Below are 16,401 nucleotides of genomic sequence, written 5' to 3' on the forward strand. Positions count from 1 at the left end.
AACAACCTGAGACGGGTTGAGCTATTGTCACGCTTGAATGAACTTGTCTGCATTCATAAGACTTGTTTTTCTCACTGCTCAGCAATGAACTGCTCAACTTAAGGAACTGTGGTCAGTTCAGGAGTGGTCATGTTCTGTATGTAAAGACAAGCTGAAAAGCACCAAAATCATTTGCAATAACTCAGCGATGCCTAGACTGACACGTGACCACAGATGCCATGCTATGGGGCTCCTGGAGGCCGGAATCTCTGCTCGGCAGGTGGCGCCGTTTTGGATGCAATGTGTCCACCATAGTCAGGATGCAACAGAGGCATGAAGAAACTGGCCCAACTGCAGGGACCAGCTTGGGCGCTGTGTTGCCAATAGGACTCCTGCTCCACAGAACAGACAGGAACTGGTTACAGCTCCGGAGGAAGAGTGGGTCAATATACCCCGGGACAGCATCAGAAGGCTTGTGAGGTCCATGAGAAGGTGTATTACAGCCTGTATGAATGCAAACGGAGGTCATATTCCATACTGAATTCTAGAACTGAATTTTGTGACTTTTTGTTTTGGGGGTCCTTGAGTTTCTTTCTTTATCCTTATTTTTTGTCAACAAATTTGGATGTGATTTTTTATTTTTACTGTATAGAAATGGCCTATGATTAATTCCAAAGAGTTTATGGAATAAAAATCCTCATCGATTTAAAAAAATATAAGAATCTTCAAGTGTTGCATTTTCATTGGCACTGAGTATATTATTATTATTATTATTATTATTATTATTAACCTGAAGAAGCATGATATACTGAATCAGGGCTCCATGCTTCTTTAATTTTGTTAAACAACCTAATTCAACAGACTTTTTTTTTTTTGTTTGGATTATTACTCGAGTAGAGAATCTGAATCTAAACACGATTAACGATTCCCGTGAAGTAGAACTAGAGCAGCATCTTCATGGAAAGGTAAATCACATGGTTTAAAGTCCATAATGGAAGATTTTTAGTGGCATAAGCTATTTCTCAGGACCAGTGACCAGTAAAAGCATTGAAGCCTATACTTATCCAATAAATCTGTGGTGTACAACCCCTGAATGCAAATGTATTTTTCCCCTCATGTGGCATCATTCCTTACGGGATAGCTCCATCCCCCCATCCCAAAACTATCACATGACAACTCACAGCAGAAGAAACATGGCTTTGTTTTCCAAACGGGGGGGAGACGGCACATCATGTATCTAATAACTATGTGGAAATTCTAAGAGGATATAAATGACCTTGTTAAAGAGTGCCTTCCCTGCCGGCAGACGTTTCCTGTTCTGTTGAGCCCAATGAATCATCCGCGAAATCTGCGCATGTCACACAAGTTTACTTAAGTCCTAAAGCCTCTCTTTAGCCATTAAATGTGCCTCGTAGGTTGTGTGATGAGGTGTACTGCTTTATTCTAACACCGACACTGTTGCGGGGTGATCAGTCACACCTTCTTAATTAGAATTCACTTAGTTGAGGTGAGTTCTCTTCAATGTCTAATTAACAGATGTGCGACTCAGTTTTTTAGGAAATGTGTTCACCCGTTTTTTCCATTAACAAGTCACGTACGGAGAGAAAAAAAAAGAGACTGAAAATGACTATTACATCCTTTTAATGCTGTGGCTGAATATTTGATGTGTCACCCAAGCAGGTGATGAGTAAAAGTGTTTCAACAGAAGGAGTTTTAAAAGAAGCAAAGGCAGCAATGAAGGAAAACGAGCAGCAACCAAACTATGGCAGCTTTTCCTCTGGTTTCTGCTGTTTAAACTGTGCGGTGGCGTTTTTGTTCTTGTATCTCGCTAGAAACTAGGCATTATTGCATCATTTTGGACTGACATTGCAATATTTTAATAGCAGCTGATGAGGAAAACTTGTATAGACTGTGGCCTAATTTGTCCCAGTGGGGTTTTATAATGAATTAAAAGTGTTTCTACACTCTAATGCAGTGGTTCCCAACCTGTTTTGGCTCGTGATCCTATTTTAAAGCCACAAATTTGTGGTGACCCCAGACATTCATAACTGAGACGTTTTTTTGCTAAAATTAATTTGTTTTTGATCATGTAATCGTTTGTTATACTATGTTGCAAATAGAGCTGCAACTGATTAATCGACTCAGTGATCCAAAAAAATCATTCAACCACAATTCTCCTGAATCAAAGCTTTGTTTCCTTCATTTCTCTACTGTTAAACATTGGTTCCACTGTTGTGTTTTACACGGACACTTATTGTGATACACAAAGAAGCTTCAATTCAGGAAAACTGCAATAGAATATTTCCCTTCAATCAATTTGAGTTGATTAATCAAATCGTGAATTTTTTCATTCACTTCAAGCACCTAATCGATTAATTGGTTGCAGCTCTAGTTGCAAATAAACATCAATTTTAGACCACATTTAGTCTGTATAATGTATATAATGCAGCTTTTTTTTTACTTTTATTAGGAGAAGTGTATGGTGTTTTAATTATAATGACATATATACTGAATTATTAAAACCTATATTTTATTAGTAATTTTATTTAATTTGTTTTAATCAATTACTCAAAATTTCAGGCGACCCCATTTGAATTTCAGGCGACCCCAAGATAAAAAAAACTGCTCTAATGTAACTCTAAAGAATCGCTGTGAATCAGAGAGTTCAGAAGATAAGCTGACAACTCGCTGACTTCTGGTAATTCCTTATCAGTTTATCAGCTGATTCTTCACCAGCTGTAAAAGTACATGTTACACAAATTTGCAAGTCAATGTAGACGAAGACCGAACACTTGAGTATGGAAAGATTCTGACGTGTCACAATAAGGATGTCTGAAATAAAACATTTTTTGATTTGAAGTATGACAGCATGCATGTTAACAAAGGCATCTCTGGTAATTCAGTCGTTTCTCTAAGGGAGAAGGCATCAAAAAATGAGTCTTCCATTTCCAACTGCACACAGCTAGTGATTTTCTCTTTGATTTTTAAGATTGAAAATTTTCTCTTAAATATGTTTTACGATTACAGTGTTTGTATTTTCAGCAGCAGCGACAGTTACTGATTATTAGTCATACAACAGAAGACAATTTATCTGAAACGGTCCTATTTTATTGCCCAGCTCAATGCAGATTCAGTCCCATTTCAACCCTGTGTTTACAGTTAACCTGCCAAGCACATTTTCCCTGCACTGATTCCCCAGTGCCTCTGTGAGCTGAACGTACTAATGGCTCAATTTAGTTTACAGTCAAATAAAAGGAGACATTATCATTGGGTGAATATTGTTTCTTTGCCTGTTAAATGCTATGCATTACTCTTCATCAGGATGAAATATTTAAAATAAATACATTAACATTGGGTTTTTGTATGTCTTTTAAAATAGTAACTTTTTTCTTGTAAAGATTTCTTTGTTAAGGAGGGATATATAACAACAAAAACAAAATAAACTAAGTAATATTTGTGTTGGCATTGGTCAAAATGTCATTTTAGATATTGGTGATGGCCAAGAATTTTGCAATACATTCATAAATAATAACTAGATAAGCACTCGTGGAGCGCAGACCTCTGCCAAGGCAGATCAGCCCCCCCCCCCCCCCCCCCCCCCCCGATCACCACCAAAATTTAATAATTTGTTCCTTGTGCCAGTATCAACATTTCCTGAAAATTACATTAAAATCCTTCCTTAACTTTTTGAATTATCTTGCTAACAGACAGAGAAAAAAATCCTCCCATATATATATATCTATATATATATATCTATATCTATCTATCTATCTATCTATATATATATATATATATATATATATATATATATATATATGTATATGTGTGTGTATATATGTATATGTGTATATATGTATATGTATATGTATATATATATATATATATATATATATTTTACAATGTTAAAATGAAAGACAGTATTTAAGTGAAACTGAAAAAAGAAATTGGTGCAGCGCTGCTTGTGGAAAGATGCAAAAAGCTCTTAATTTTTATGTGAAACCTATGACATACCTTCTAAATCCTCCATGTTATATATTTTTCTACCTTGTGGATAGTTGGGTAAAAACCTGTGGTGTCCCCTGTATACAGACTTGTAAACATGTTAACCTAGCTGCGTTAATGCTACCTGCTCCCTGTAGATGACCCTTATTACTAAGTTTGGACAGGTCTCTTATTTAATGACACTTGTGATTGTCAAGGTCCCATTTCAGTCCAACACTCACACTTATTTTGACACCTGCATTTTTTGTGGTTTTGTGTGAACTCACCTCCGCTTCGTTCATGATTCACCTTTTCCCAGCACTTTTATGGCCGCTCTTAAGAGAATTTTCTGCCACCACAGTGTTCAACAAACGGGCCCAGAATTGGCTTTGCTCTTGCTTTTGTCCTTGTGGCCACGTGATGCTTTGTTTACATCACACACACAGTCTTTCCGTGCGTAATGGCCCGGCCTCTTTCTGCCTCCTGTGCGCTATTGAACGGGAGGCCGTGGGAGGCTGAGGTGTTGCCACAGGGAAGGCCGTGCTCCGCTCCTGTTAGAGTGCGTTATGCAACAGCCATTACAGCGGAAAGCAAAGCAACGGAAAGGTTGATGTCGGAGAAGTGCTGTTTGAACGTGGGAGGATGATGAGCGTGGCGACGGCTTTTAAAAAAATCTGAAAGTGTTATCTGTCGAACACGTGAACTGAAGTTACATAAAGCAGTTCTTTTTAATAAAGATGCAAAACAGAGCTCGATTTAAGACGTTTTGCTGATAGATATCACAGGTTTTAGTGTTTTTATGCTCATTCTAGTTTAAGTTCTTTTCTGCAGTAGTCGTTTATTCAGCACTGTAAGCTATTGTTGTGGCAACAAATATGCTCTTTCGCCTACAGACTCTTAGTCCTCCTTCAGCAACTTGACCTCTTCAAAGTCTGTGTTTCCTGCCTGGCCTGCAGATTTCTTTTTATTACTTTTTTTTTTTTTTTTTTTTTTTTTTTTATTTACGTGTGTTCAGTTTCCCTTCAGGCACTGCACGTCTCAACAATGTATAAGAAAAACCCACCTAGGAAAACCTGACCGAGGCAGAATTCTCATAGACTAGATTTACAAATAAGTACCTCAATGGAAAAGTTGTAGAAATAGGATTTTGTTGTCGGTTTGTGTGTGTGTGTGTGTGTGGGGAAAAACGGTGAGAAAAAAACTGTTTACGTCGGGAAAAAGCTGAAAACTAACAGATGGCTTTGTTTCCTTGTCCTTCCAGACGTACATCGGCAGTGTGGTTATCTCCATGAACCCCTACAGGTCCCTGCCCATCTTCACACCAGACAAAGTGGAGGAGTATCGTAACAGGAACTTTTATGAGCTCAGTCCACACATGTGAGTTTATCGTCTCTCGACTTCTGCCTGGTTTTTGTGCAAATGATATATGGGTGCTTCTATGAAACTGGGTTTATTTTAGTATCTGGCACTTTTCCAGCTTTTTAGACCCAATAATAAAAGAGAAATTTAGACGTATTTCCCCCCAGGATGGACCTAATGATGACCTCAGATAAACGCAAAAAATTATTCTCTTGCTCTGAGCCATCCCATAATTAATGAATTTTTAATCAAATATTGGGTCCAAAAATAGGACCCAAATATGGACATTAAATCTCCCTAGGTGTCAGTGCATTAGATGTGTAAACATGTGTGTAAATGCTGTTCTATAGACTCTACATAAAGACACTGTGTTCAATGTGTGGATCCTAGAGGTTTTTCTAATCTACACGTGGGTTTTTCATCAATCTCAGTCTCATTCCAGGTTCCGCATGTAACTCATTGTGTCCACTCGCGTTATGTGCGGAACCTGCCCATTTAAACACAAATAAATTGCAAGTGATTTTGCAACACCTCACACCTGTGAGAGCATGAAAAGATGTGCGAAAAAATAGTAGCATGTAATTTCCGTGTTGGGGTTACGTCAGGGTAATCACTGTACACAGAATCGTCGGTACAATGCTGAATACTGACGAGTCCTAATTTCAGGGGAAAACTCCGATAGCGCTGGGTTGTCTGTGTAATAGTTTGGGTGTTGGGGAAAAACACCTGAAAGAAAAAGACAGGGAAGTTCATTATAGAAACCCGGTGTCCGTGTTACATGCGGATATTTTGTATGAGCGTGTCAAATAAAAATGTGTTATATCTGAAAAATGGTTTATAAATAGTTTTATCTCAGTAAATATTTATTTTTAAAATAGACCCAAAGTGCTTCCAAAGTTGCTTTGTAACAGTCTACATCTGCTTTGAATTTTTAGCCCCTCTGTCCTGTTTTTAGAATCAGTTTCAGAGAAACACCCAGATGGAACTTCTTGAGTTTGACCTTGAGCACCAAACAACAGGTGTCAAAGGCGCTTCAGCATTTTTATTCAGAGATTTGTTAGTCTAAAGCCACTTCTCAATGTCAGTTGCAAACTTGTGGAGTTCGGTCTCGGTTAGAACGGTCCCAGAGAACAGACTTCCTTAGAACTGAAGTCTCTCTGTAACTGAACAGCTGTGTACTCATGAACTTTCCTCGCTGTCTCTACTGTATTTCTGCCATCAGCTCTCTAATGTATTTCCCTCAAATCACCACAATGTCACTCAATTTAATTTAAATACATGTGTACTAGTATTTAGGCTACATGCCATTTATATTTCAATTATATTTTTTATACATTTTGTATATTTTTCACAACTGGAACAAAATTCATTGGATCAGATATCATAATGAAGATGTATTTGTTGCTATTCTGCCTCTGGTGCGTGTTCCAACATTGTATCACATCATCTTGTTATGGCCGTCTACTCAAACATTCCTGGACTAGAAAAGCACTCGGACAGCGCAGACCTCCGCCAAGGCAGATCAGTCGTGTGTGTGTGTGTCCCCCCCCCCCCCAATCACCACCAAAATTTCATTATTTGTTCCTTGTGCCAGTATCAGCATTACCTGAAAATGTCGTCAAAATCTGTCCATAACTTTTTGAGTTATCTTGCTAACAGACCAACAAACAGACAAACCCAGCTGAAAACAGAACTTCCTCAGCGGAGGTAATTTAAGAAGAAGAAGAAGGAGAAGAAGAAGAAGGAGGAGGAGGAGGAGGAGCAGAAGAAGAACAACAACAAAAAGTATTCGGAGAGTGCAGACCAGTCTTCCCATCCCATCAACCCCTCCAACCACCCACCCCCTGTCCCCCCCCCCAGTCACCACCAAAATTTAATCATTTGTTCCTTGTGCCAGTATCAGCATTACCTGAAAATGTCATCAAAATCCGTCCATAACTTTTTGAGTTATCTTGCTAACAGACCAACAAACAGACAAACCCAGCTGAAAACAGAACTTCCTCAGCGGAGGTAATGAAGCTATCACAGAAGCCACCATTGCATTTGATTGAAGCGTGAAATGCATCATGGGATATTTCCCAGCCAAGTCTACCTGAGTCACCAACCGGAGTATCCTTGGTTTAAGCTAGCAGACAAGAACAACATCCAGGTATTCCAGTGCGTTCTTGGTTTGTACGAACTTTGAAAGGGAACATTTCAGGAGATGGTGAGAACGGAAGAACAGACAAGAGCACGTATTAAGAAACGGCCTAAATGTGTCTGAATCAGGGTTCTAATAGTTTTGGATTTTTCATTATAGTTTAGTTTTATTTAGTTTTGACTTTTTTTCTCTAATTCAGTTCGTTTTAATTCGTTTTAGAGCAGGTGTGCCAGTTTTTATTAGTTTTCATTTTTTTGTAAATGTTTAGCTTTAGTTTAGTTTTAGTATTAATTTTATATTTTTCATATCTTTTCTCTTCTTCTCTGTCGTCGTATTCAAATAAATCCCAGACAGGACTCTGCTGCTTTCTCCCAACTTTAGTCTCCATGTTTCCAGGTAGAGTGGGGACCAGAAGACGACTGGAAACCACAAGTGACGGACCGTCAAGTGTCGTATGGTGCCGCTAGCTAAAATTGCTACAGTGAAATAAATCACTTTCGTATAAATCCGACATTGACAAAGACAAAAACGAAGGGAATTTTATCCATAATTTGTATCTGTTTTAGTTAGTTTTTGTAAGCACATAATACAGTTTCAGTTATGTTTTTTTCTTTTAATTATGGTTTTTATTTATTTCAGTTAATGAAAATGTTTTTTCAATTCTAGTTTTGGTCATTTCGTTAGTTTTCGTTAACGATAATAACTTTGGTCTGGATATACAGTAAAAAAAAAGCCCCCTCAGATCCGGGGACTTGACAGACAGGGTGATGGGTAGTGGGATCAGAGGGACAGTAGGCCTTGCATGGGGACGTCTGCTGCTTCTGCTGGCCGTTCCTCACTGTGCAGGCCATCTGTCCACTGGCAACATGAAGTCAGCATTACCGCGAGGCTGCCAAGACAAAACAAAGCCCAGCAGCCGTCAATTAGCCGGCTGTGTCTTTCAGAAAGACAGACTGAGAGAGAGCGAGTGCCCTTGTCCCAGAACAGACCAACTCCCTGCAGACAAAAGCCAGCTCCTTGGCTTCGCACTCAGCTAGAACTGACTTGACACTTTTGGTGTTTTTTTTTTTTTTTTTTCTCTCCTCTGTTTTGTTTTCTAGTGCTCATCTCATCCTTCTTTTCTGTGCATTGCTGGGTTCTGTCTACAGAGAGGCTTTCTCACGGTCAGCTGCCCAGTGCACTTCTGCAAAGAAATATGTCATGTTCAGAAAAAGTGTCTCTTTCAAACTACTTGACAGTTGACCTTTTTTTTTTTTTCCCACCCATCCTAACTGCATTAGCACAACATAATTATTACCTCCACCAAGGAACAGCGGAGGTTACGTTTTCATCAGGGTTTGTTTGTCTGTTAGCAAGATAACTCAAAAAGTTATGGATGGATTTGGATGAAATTTTCAGGAAATGTTGATACTGGTACAAGGAACAAATGATTAAATTATGGTGGTGATCTGGGTGGGGGGGGCAGGGGGTGGGTGGTGGGGGGTTTGATGGGATGGGAAGACTGGTCTGCACTCTCCGAATACTTTTTGTTGTTGTTGTTCTTCTTCTTCTGCTTCTGCTTCTGCTCCTCCTCCTTCTTCTTCTTCTCCTCCTTCTTCTTCTTCTTTTTCTCCTCCTCCTCCTTCTTCTTCTTCTTCTTTTTTAAAAATTATTATCATCTTAATTTTTGTGTATTTTTACCTCCACCAAGGAGGTTATGTTTTTGCTGGCGTTGGTTTGTTTGTCTGTCCGTGTGCGAGATAACTCAAAAAGTTATGGACGGATTTGGATGAAAATTTCAGGAAATGTTGATACTGGCACAAGGAACAAATGATTAAATTTTGGTGGCGATTGGGGGGTATGGGCAACTGCTCTGCCTTGGTGGAGGTCTGTGCTCTCCGAGTGCTTTTGTAGTCTTATTACATGTTTTATATGAATTTTGTTGTTATATCACTTTTGCCTTTGTTTGTCTTTTCTGATATATTTTTTTCTTGTGTCTTTAATGACATTTTTGTGTTAATTTTTTTTTTTTTTTGCATCTTTTGTGACCTCCGTCGTTCCTTGGCGTATGTTTTTATCGGGGTTTGTTTCTCTGTTAGCAAGATAACTCAAAATGTTATGGATGGATTTGGATGAAATTGTCAGGAAATGTTGATACTGGCACAAGGAACAAATGATTACATTTTAGTGTTGATCAGGGGTGTGTGTGTGTGTGTGTGTTTGTGTGATCTGCCTTGGCGTCGGTCTGCGCTCTCTGAGTGCTTTTCTAGTTTAGGAATGTGACTGGAGGTTAAAGGCTAGATACCTAATCACAGGTCAAAGTCTTTGCAAGATAATTTTCATACCTAGTTGACATTAAAATGAAACCTACAGATGCCGTAGAGCGACACTGAACTATGAGTGATGAGTTCAAACTTGAAAAACATTGACGATCAGGGTTAGATATGCTAAAACTGTTAACCTTGAGCCCATTAGGGAGAAATAACAGGAATAATGTGTCTTGTAAAACAACATGCTTTACGTTTATTACATATCTAGTTTGTCTGAAGGGTTTTAACTCATCTGTAGAACCAGAATATTAAAAATGGATTCCTTGGTTATCATCATAACTGGCCACATTCAGCCAAATTTGATCTGAAGTGGGCCGGACCAGTGAAATAATAACATAATATATAAATAATGTCAACTCCAAACTTTCCTCAATGTTTTAGAAGGAAAAATGTAAAATTATGTGATGAAAATGCTTACATTTATCAACTATCCTTTAAAACAATGCATTTAATATGAACAAACTGACATTTTTAAAGAAAACTAAGTGCAATTTTAACAATATTTTGTCTCAGTTTATCATTTACACATGCACATTACAACGCACAGATCACAGTGGATCTACAAATCCACAAAACATTTAATAACAGACAGAACATTGGCAAACTTACACTTCAGACACTCCAAAATGTTCATATTTGTTCAGGTTATTTGTGTTTTTGTTTTTTTTTAGTGTAAATACTGTAAAATGACATGAACATTTTTATGTTTACAAAGAGAAAAATGTGGAGTTGTGAGTATTTATAGGTTATTATGATAGTATTTTACTGATCCAACCCACTGGAGATTAAAGTGGTCTGTATGTGGAACCTGAACTAAGATGATTAATATCTTCAGTGTAATTTTTGCATTTCACAAATTTATCCCAGGGGCCAGGCTGGACCCTTTGGTGGGCCGGATTTGGCCCCCGGGCCACATGTTAGAGACCTCTGCTCTATAAGAACGTTAAACATCCGCCTTATCGTTAGTATTAAAAAAGCAATATTAAGTAGGGGTGTAAGAAAATATTGGCTCTGCAATATACCGCAATATTTCATTTCACAATACTGTATTGATATTAAAAAGTACTATACTGATATTTTTAGGTGTTTATTCAAATGCAGATATTATGGAGGTTCATTTTTGTTTTATTGTTTTTCCTTTTTTGTTTACATTTTATTTATTCTTATTTAACACTCTTTTATTCAATAATGTTAGTTCCTTTGTTGGGATTGAACTAAAATAATGTTCTGATGTTAGTTCTGAACTAGTAGAATATGAGCATTTGAACAGGATCTGAAACTGTAATGTCTGTAAAACAGAATTTCAGTTTGAACACCGGAAAATTTTATGATATAGCATTAGATCCTGTTCTGATCAAATAAAAATGTGTTTAGTATTTGTGCAGATTTCTGGTGTAATTCAATTCTTCAAGGACATAATCATTTAAAAAAAGAAACAAACAAAAAAATTGCCATTTTAACACTATCATGATATATTGTGATATATCGTATCATGATCCTAGTATTGTGATTTGTATTGTATCGCCAGATTCTTGCCAATACACAGCTCTAATATTAAGCTGTAACTAAAAGGACAAATTCTTGCAGCGGACCTGGAATGTCAATCAGCGGCGGAGTTTCGACATGCCAAATAAATGGATCCTAATCCTCTGCTGGGACCATCTGGACTGAGCTTTGAGGCTTTGCATTGATCGCCCCCAAGTCCTCACTCAGTGCAGTCAAATGACTATATAACTGTTTGAGCTCTGAACCCCAAAAGCTATTGTAAATAAAACTAATCCTATTTCATGATACATCCCGTGTGCTGGAGCACAAAACCTGGTCCTGTTTTAGCTCCATGAATCACACTCGAACAGGGGGAAACCCTTATTTATAGTCCCAGACCTCTATGTGATGTGTTTTGTGTAGTTGGTGACTAATGCCCCGTCCACACTGAGGCACATATTTTGCAAAACAGATTTTGCTCCGTACACTGTAAGCCCGGACTTCGTATTTACTAAAATGCTTTAATTACAATGTACTTAAATGATTTAAGTTTTATTACTTTACTCTAAAATGTTCAGTATATTCTGCTAATTTGCAGACATAGTTGAAAGTACGAAAAAGTTTAAGTTGAATGGAATTAAATCACTAAGTTTTAGTCATGACCACACCTTTTTATCTTTGCATTGCATTGTGGGTATTGGGCATGTTGTTGAAAATGTGTTCTTTTTCTGTGCAGGCGTTCAGCGGGGTTGTGGTGTTAGTGTTAATTTGGATTTAATGTGTGTATGTCAGTGTTTATTGGCCTTTTTGTGTTTGTTTTTGTATTTTTGTACAGCTGCACCAGGAGTCAGAGCCAGAGGAAGAACTATGGGTTTACTGTTCATCTAAAACTGTTATTGTACAATAAAAGTCTTAATGTCTTGTCAAATTAAAAGCACTTCCTGTACTGGCAAATGACATTGAGCTAACTTCCATTCATGCTACAATATATTAAGTTGAATAATTTCATAGCTATTTTAGTCAGGAATAGGATTTTGAGTGTGATTATCTTGAAAAAAAGGCGTTTAATCAAAGATAAATTAATCTGGCTGCAATTGAGAAAATTAGTCAGTGTAAGCTAAAATGCTGAGTTGAATGGTTGGATAATGGGTTGATTTTTATAACAGATAAAAAGTACAAATAACTTGTCTTTTAGTGTTTTCTACTTAATAGTTTAAGTTCAATACTTTTAGCATTAACCCTTTCATGTATACTGGTCACTACAGTGGACAGCTATTCTACAGCTGTTCTCTCGTATATTCATGGATTATGGCGGGTTTTTTTTTTTTTTTTTACTACACATATCTTTATTAAAATTTTAAGACACTACATATCTTTTCTGACATGAATAGGAAACATTATGTAGATCTCCCCTGAGCATAAACCCCCAGAATCACAAGCTCTCCCCATAGTTTTCCACACAATTTATCAGTAAATACGTGTTTCTGTGCGTCAAAAATTAAACATGTGGTGTGCAGCTGAGTGGACATTTTTGCAACTTCATGAAAAATAGGTTCATATGAATTTTTTTTTCTTTTTTTTAATGTATTTTTATTTATTGCTTATTTTTATTTTAGTTATTTGATTTATTTTTCAGAAGAAAATTTTCAATCACATTGTTTTTTTCATGCTTAAAGAGGAATAATAACACTCAGGAAAAATTTTTGATGAAGGTTCTCATAGTTCGTGCATGAAAGGGTTAAAGTTGAACCTAGTTAAACCAATTGATTAGTCGATCATTACTCAAATCATTTAAGTGCAATCACTTGCCTCAAATTTTTGGACTAAACTCTACTTATCCGGGCTTACAGTGATACATCGTCCACACATAAATAGTGTTTTAGGTTGGATAATTGAGATTTTTAAGAACTAGATTTTATAAACTCCAATTTGTGTGTTCGGGGTAAACGCAGAGTGGAAAAGGATGCTGTCACAGCCCATTTTGTTCATGTTTATTTTGTGTTTGTGCCATAAAGCTGCACCTGAAACCTCAAATCCAGGGGTATAAATCGGCGTACGACCTGCAGTAGATTGAGGTCAACACCGATACCTTTGGGAGACGGACCAGACCGGCGTTATGGACAAATCCACATTATGTATAGATTAAACTTCCACAACCGCAGCCAACACTCAAGGAAACACAAGTTTACACCTGAACTCGCTGTTGCTGCTTCATTATCCACAGGTCGGACAACGTTAACTGTGGTTTGACTGAATGTTTGGAGTCGTTTTTGTGTTGTGTGGACAGAGACGTGTGGGAAAACAATGTCATGTGGACAGAGGGTTAGGGTTAGGGTTAGGGTTAGACGCCACATGTTGAGTTAGGGGTGTAAGAAAATATCAGTTCTGTAATATATCGCGATATTTCATTTCACAGTACTGTACCGATATTTTTAGGTGTTTATTCAACTGTAGGTTTTGTAGAGGTTCATTTTTGGTTGTTTGTTTTTTATGTTTTATTTATTATTATTTAACATTCTTTTATTAAATGATGTTAGTTCCTTTGTTGGGATTGCACTAAAATAATGTCACGATGTTAGTTATTTTTGTTTTTGTTTTGTTGTAGTATAAATACAGGAAAATGACATGAACATTTTTACATTTTCAAAGAGAAAAATGTGGAGTTGTGAGTATTTATAGGTTATTATGATAGTATTTTACTGATCCGACCCACTGGAGATTAAAGTGGTCTGTATGTGGAACCTGAACTAAGATGGTTCATATCTTCAGTGTAATTTTTGCATTTCACAAATTCATTCCAGGGGCCAGACTGGACCCTTTGGCGGGCTGGATTTGGCCCCAGGCCACATGTTTGACACCTCGACTGTATAAGAACACTAAGCATCCGCAATATTGTTAGTGTTAAAAAAGCAATATTAAGTAGGGGTGTAAGAAAATATCGGTTCTGCAGTATATCATGATATTTCATTTCACAATACTGTATCAATATTAAAAAGTACTGTATCGATATTTTTAGGTGTTTATTCAAATGCAGATATTGTGGAGGTTCATTTTTGTGTTTTTGTTTGTCTTTTTTGTTCATATTTTATTTATTATTATTATTAACGGTCTTTTATTAAATAATGTTAATTCCTGTCAATCAACTGTTTTTAATATAAACTATAATATTTATATGCACTTTAAATATTTACTCCAAATACAATGATCAGTAAATATGATAGTATTTTCTTATCATGATAACCAATTAACTACAATAATATCTTATTTTATGCATACTTCTATAATGTTCTATATTTTGTTATTATAATGGATTTATACGTCCTTTTAAATGCACAAATTGAAGGAGACATTTTTAAGTTTTGCTCCAGATTATTCCACAGGTGTACCCCTTTGACAGATTTAAAATTGTCATTTTAAATATTAGTAACAGCCCAGTATTTTGGACTCGGTGATAAACATCATCCACTTCTATCTGTGAAAGTTCATCTTATATACCATTACTATGGATGTCCGAAATTGACTTTTTTGCCAAAAACTGATATGCCGGTATTGTCCAACGCTTAATTTCCAATTCCGATATCTACCGATATCGCTGCCGATATATGTGGGATATTAAACTAATTTTAGGTAACATCACATATCTCCTGTCATGGAATTAACACATCATGCCTAATTTTATTGTGATGCTCCATTGGATGCATTCTCAAATGCAACAAGGCTTTTAAAATGTAAACACTGTCTGTGCAAAGAATACATACTTCAACTAAAGTTGTGGAAAAAATGCCATATTTATTTATTTTCTCTCCCTCCCTCCATGAGTCTATTACAGTGTGACAGCTCTACTGTACAATTTTGAAAACTGCACATTTCTTTCAGCTACAAACAATGCTTCATTTACGCGTTGGTAAATGCCGGTTAAATCAAGGCATTATTTTATCGGTTTAATGATAGGCAAAAAAACTGATAACGATGTTCACCGATATTACATTTTTATGCCAATATCGGTCCGATAATATCGGTGGGCCGATGTTACCGGACATCCCTAACCATTACCATGGAAATATACCATTATTATATACCATTATGGAAAAACCGACATTACACACTTCTGTTTTGTTTTTGTTTTTTAAACTTTTAGTAAATATCGGTAAAGTTTTGCACAGATGTCCAATGGAAAAGCGACTACTGCTTCACCATCCTCATTTTGCACAGAGAATTTATTCGTATCAACCTCTTCTAAGTCTCTGTGAATCAAAAGGGTGTTCTTTGAAAAGTCAATTCTCCTTTTAAAACACGTATTCCCACTGCAGTTTAGAAACACAGAGGGGAAATTTGAATACATTTGACTCGACTGGTATTCAAAGTAGAGCAGCGAGAGTTGACTTTAAATGCACGGTTTGTCGTGGAAAGAACAAGGTTTGTTCACGACTAACAAGATCTGAGAGGATCTGATGGAAGCTCGGCTGAGTGTTAGCGAAATGCACAGGAACACCAAAGGACATGTTTCTTTAAAGGTGGAAATGGTGTAAAATCAGTATTCCAAAGATCAGAAATCCCAAAATGTTCCATATTTCAGAAAAGCAGCTCTTGATGTTTTGTGACCCAGTTTTTTTATTTTATTTATTTATTTATTTTAAGGGCTACCCCTCAACTTAAGTGGCTGAGGGGCATCATGGCCACAGTTACCCTCCAGCCGTGCAGCAGATCAGTGTTGGTCTTTAATTAAACCAACAACAGGGGGTCAGGAATCATCCTCTTCCTGTCTTTGATCTCCATCACACATTTCCAACAGGATAAAAAAAAAGCAGTTCCCACAGTAAAACTCCACACAGGGAGTCAAATGTCAGCTGATTTCTGCGCCACATGCTGTCCCTAAAACAATTCCTTGCCACAATAACAATAACCGCTCTGTCTCGACCCACGTATGCATAATGCACACTGTTGTGAAAATTCAGACTAATGTGTTGGGATGAGATGAAAGTTTCATGCAGGGCTCTCAAACTCATTTTCTTTCAGGTTCCACATTCAGCCCGATTTGATCTGAACTGGGCCAGACCAATAAAATAATAACATAATTAACCTATAAATGACGACAACTCCAAATTTTTGTCTTTGTTTTAGTGCAAAAAAAACCCAATTAAATGATGA

The 16,401-nt window shown here is 37.0% G+C and overlaps 1 protein-coding gene across 10 annotated transcripts in view; it reads left to right on the top strand.

Moving 5' to 3' along the window:
• Positions 1 to 16,401, top strand: part of myo1b (myosin IB) — a 194,257-nt gene that overhangs the window by 30,203 nt on the left and 147,653 nt on the right. For all 10 annotated transcript variants that reach the window (XM_030125371.1, XM_030125372.1, XM_030125374.1 and 7 more), the window contains exon 3: positions 5,222 to 5,337. In XM_030125371.1, the coding sequence (XP_029981231.1) occupies positions 5,222 to 5,337 (116 nt within the window). The remainder of the gene's footprint in view (positions 1 to 5,221; positions 5,338 to 16,401) is intronic.

The sequence above is a fragment of the Sphaeramia orbicularis genome, chromosome 21 (assembly GCF_902148855.1).
Source record: "Sphaeramia orbicularis chromosome 21, fSphaOr1.1, whole genome shotgun sequence".
In the NCBI taxonomy this organism is placed as follows: Eukaryota; Metazoa; Chordata; class Actinopteri; order Kurtiformes; family Apogonidae; genus Sphaeramia; species Sphaeramia orbicularis.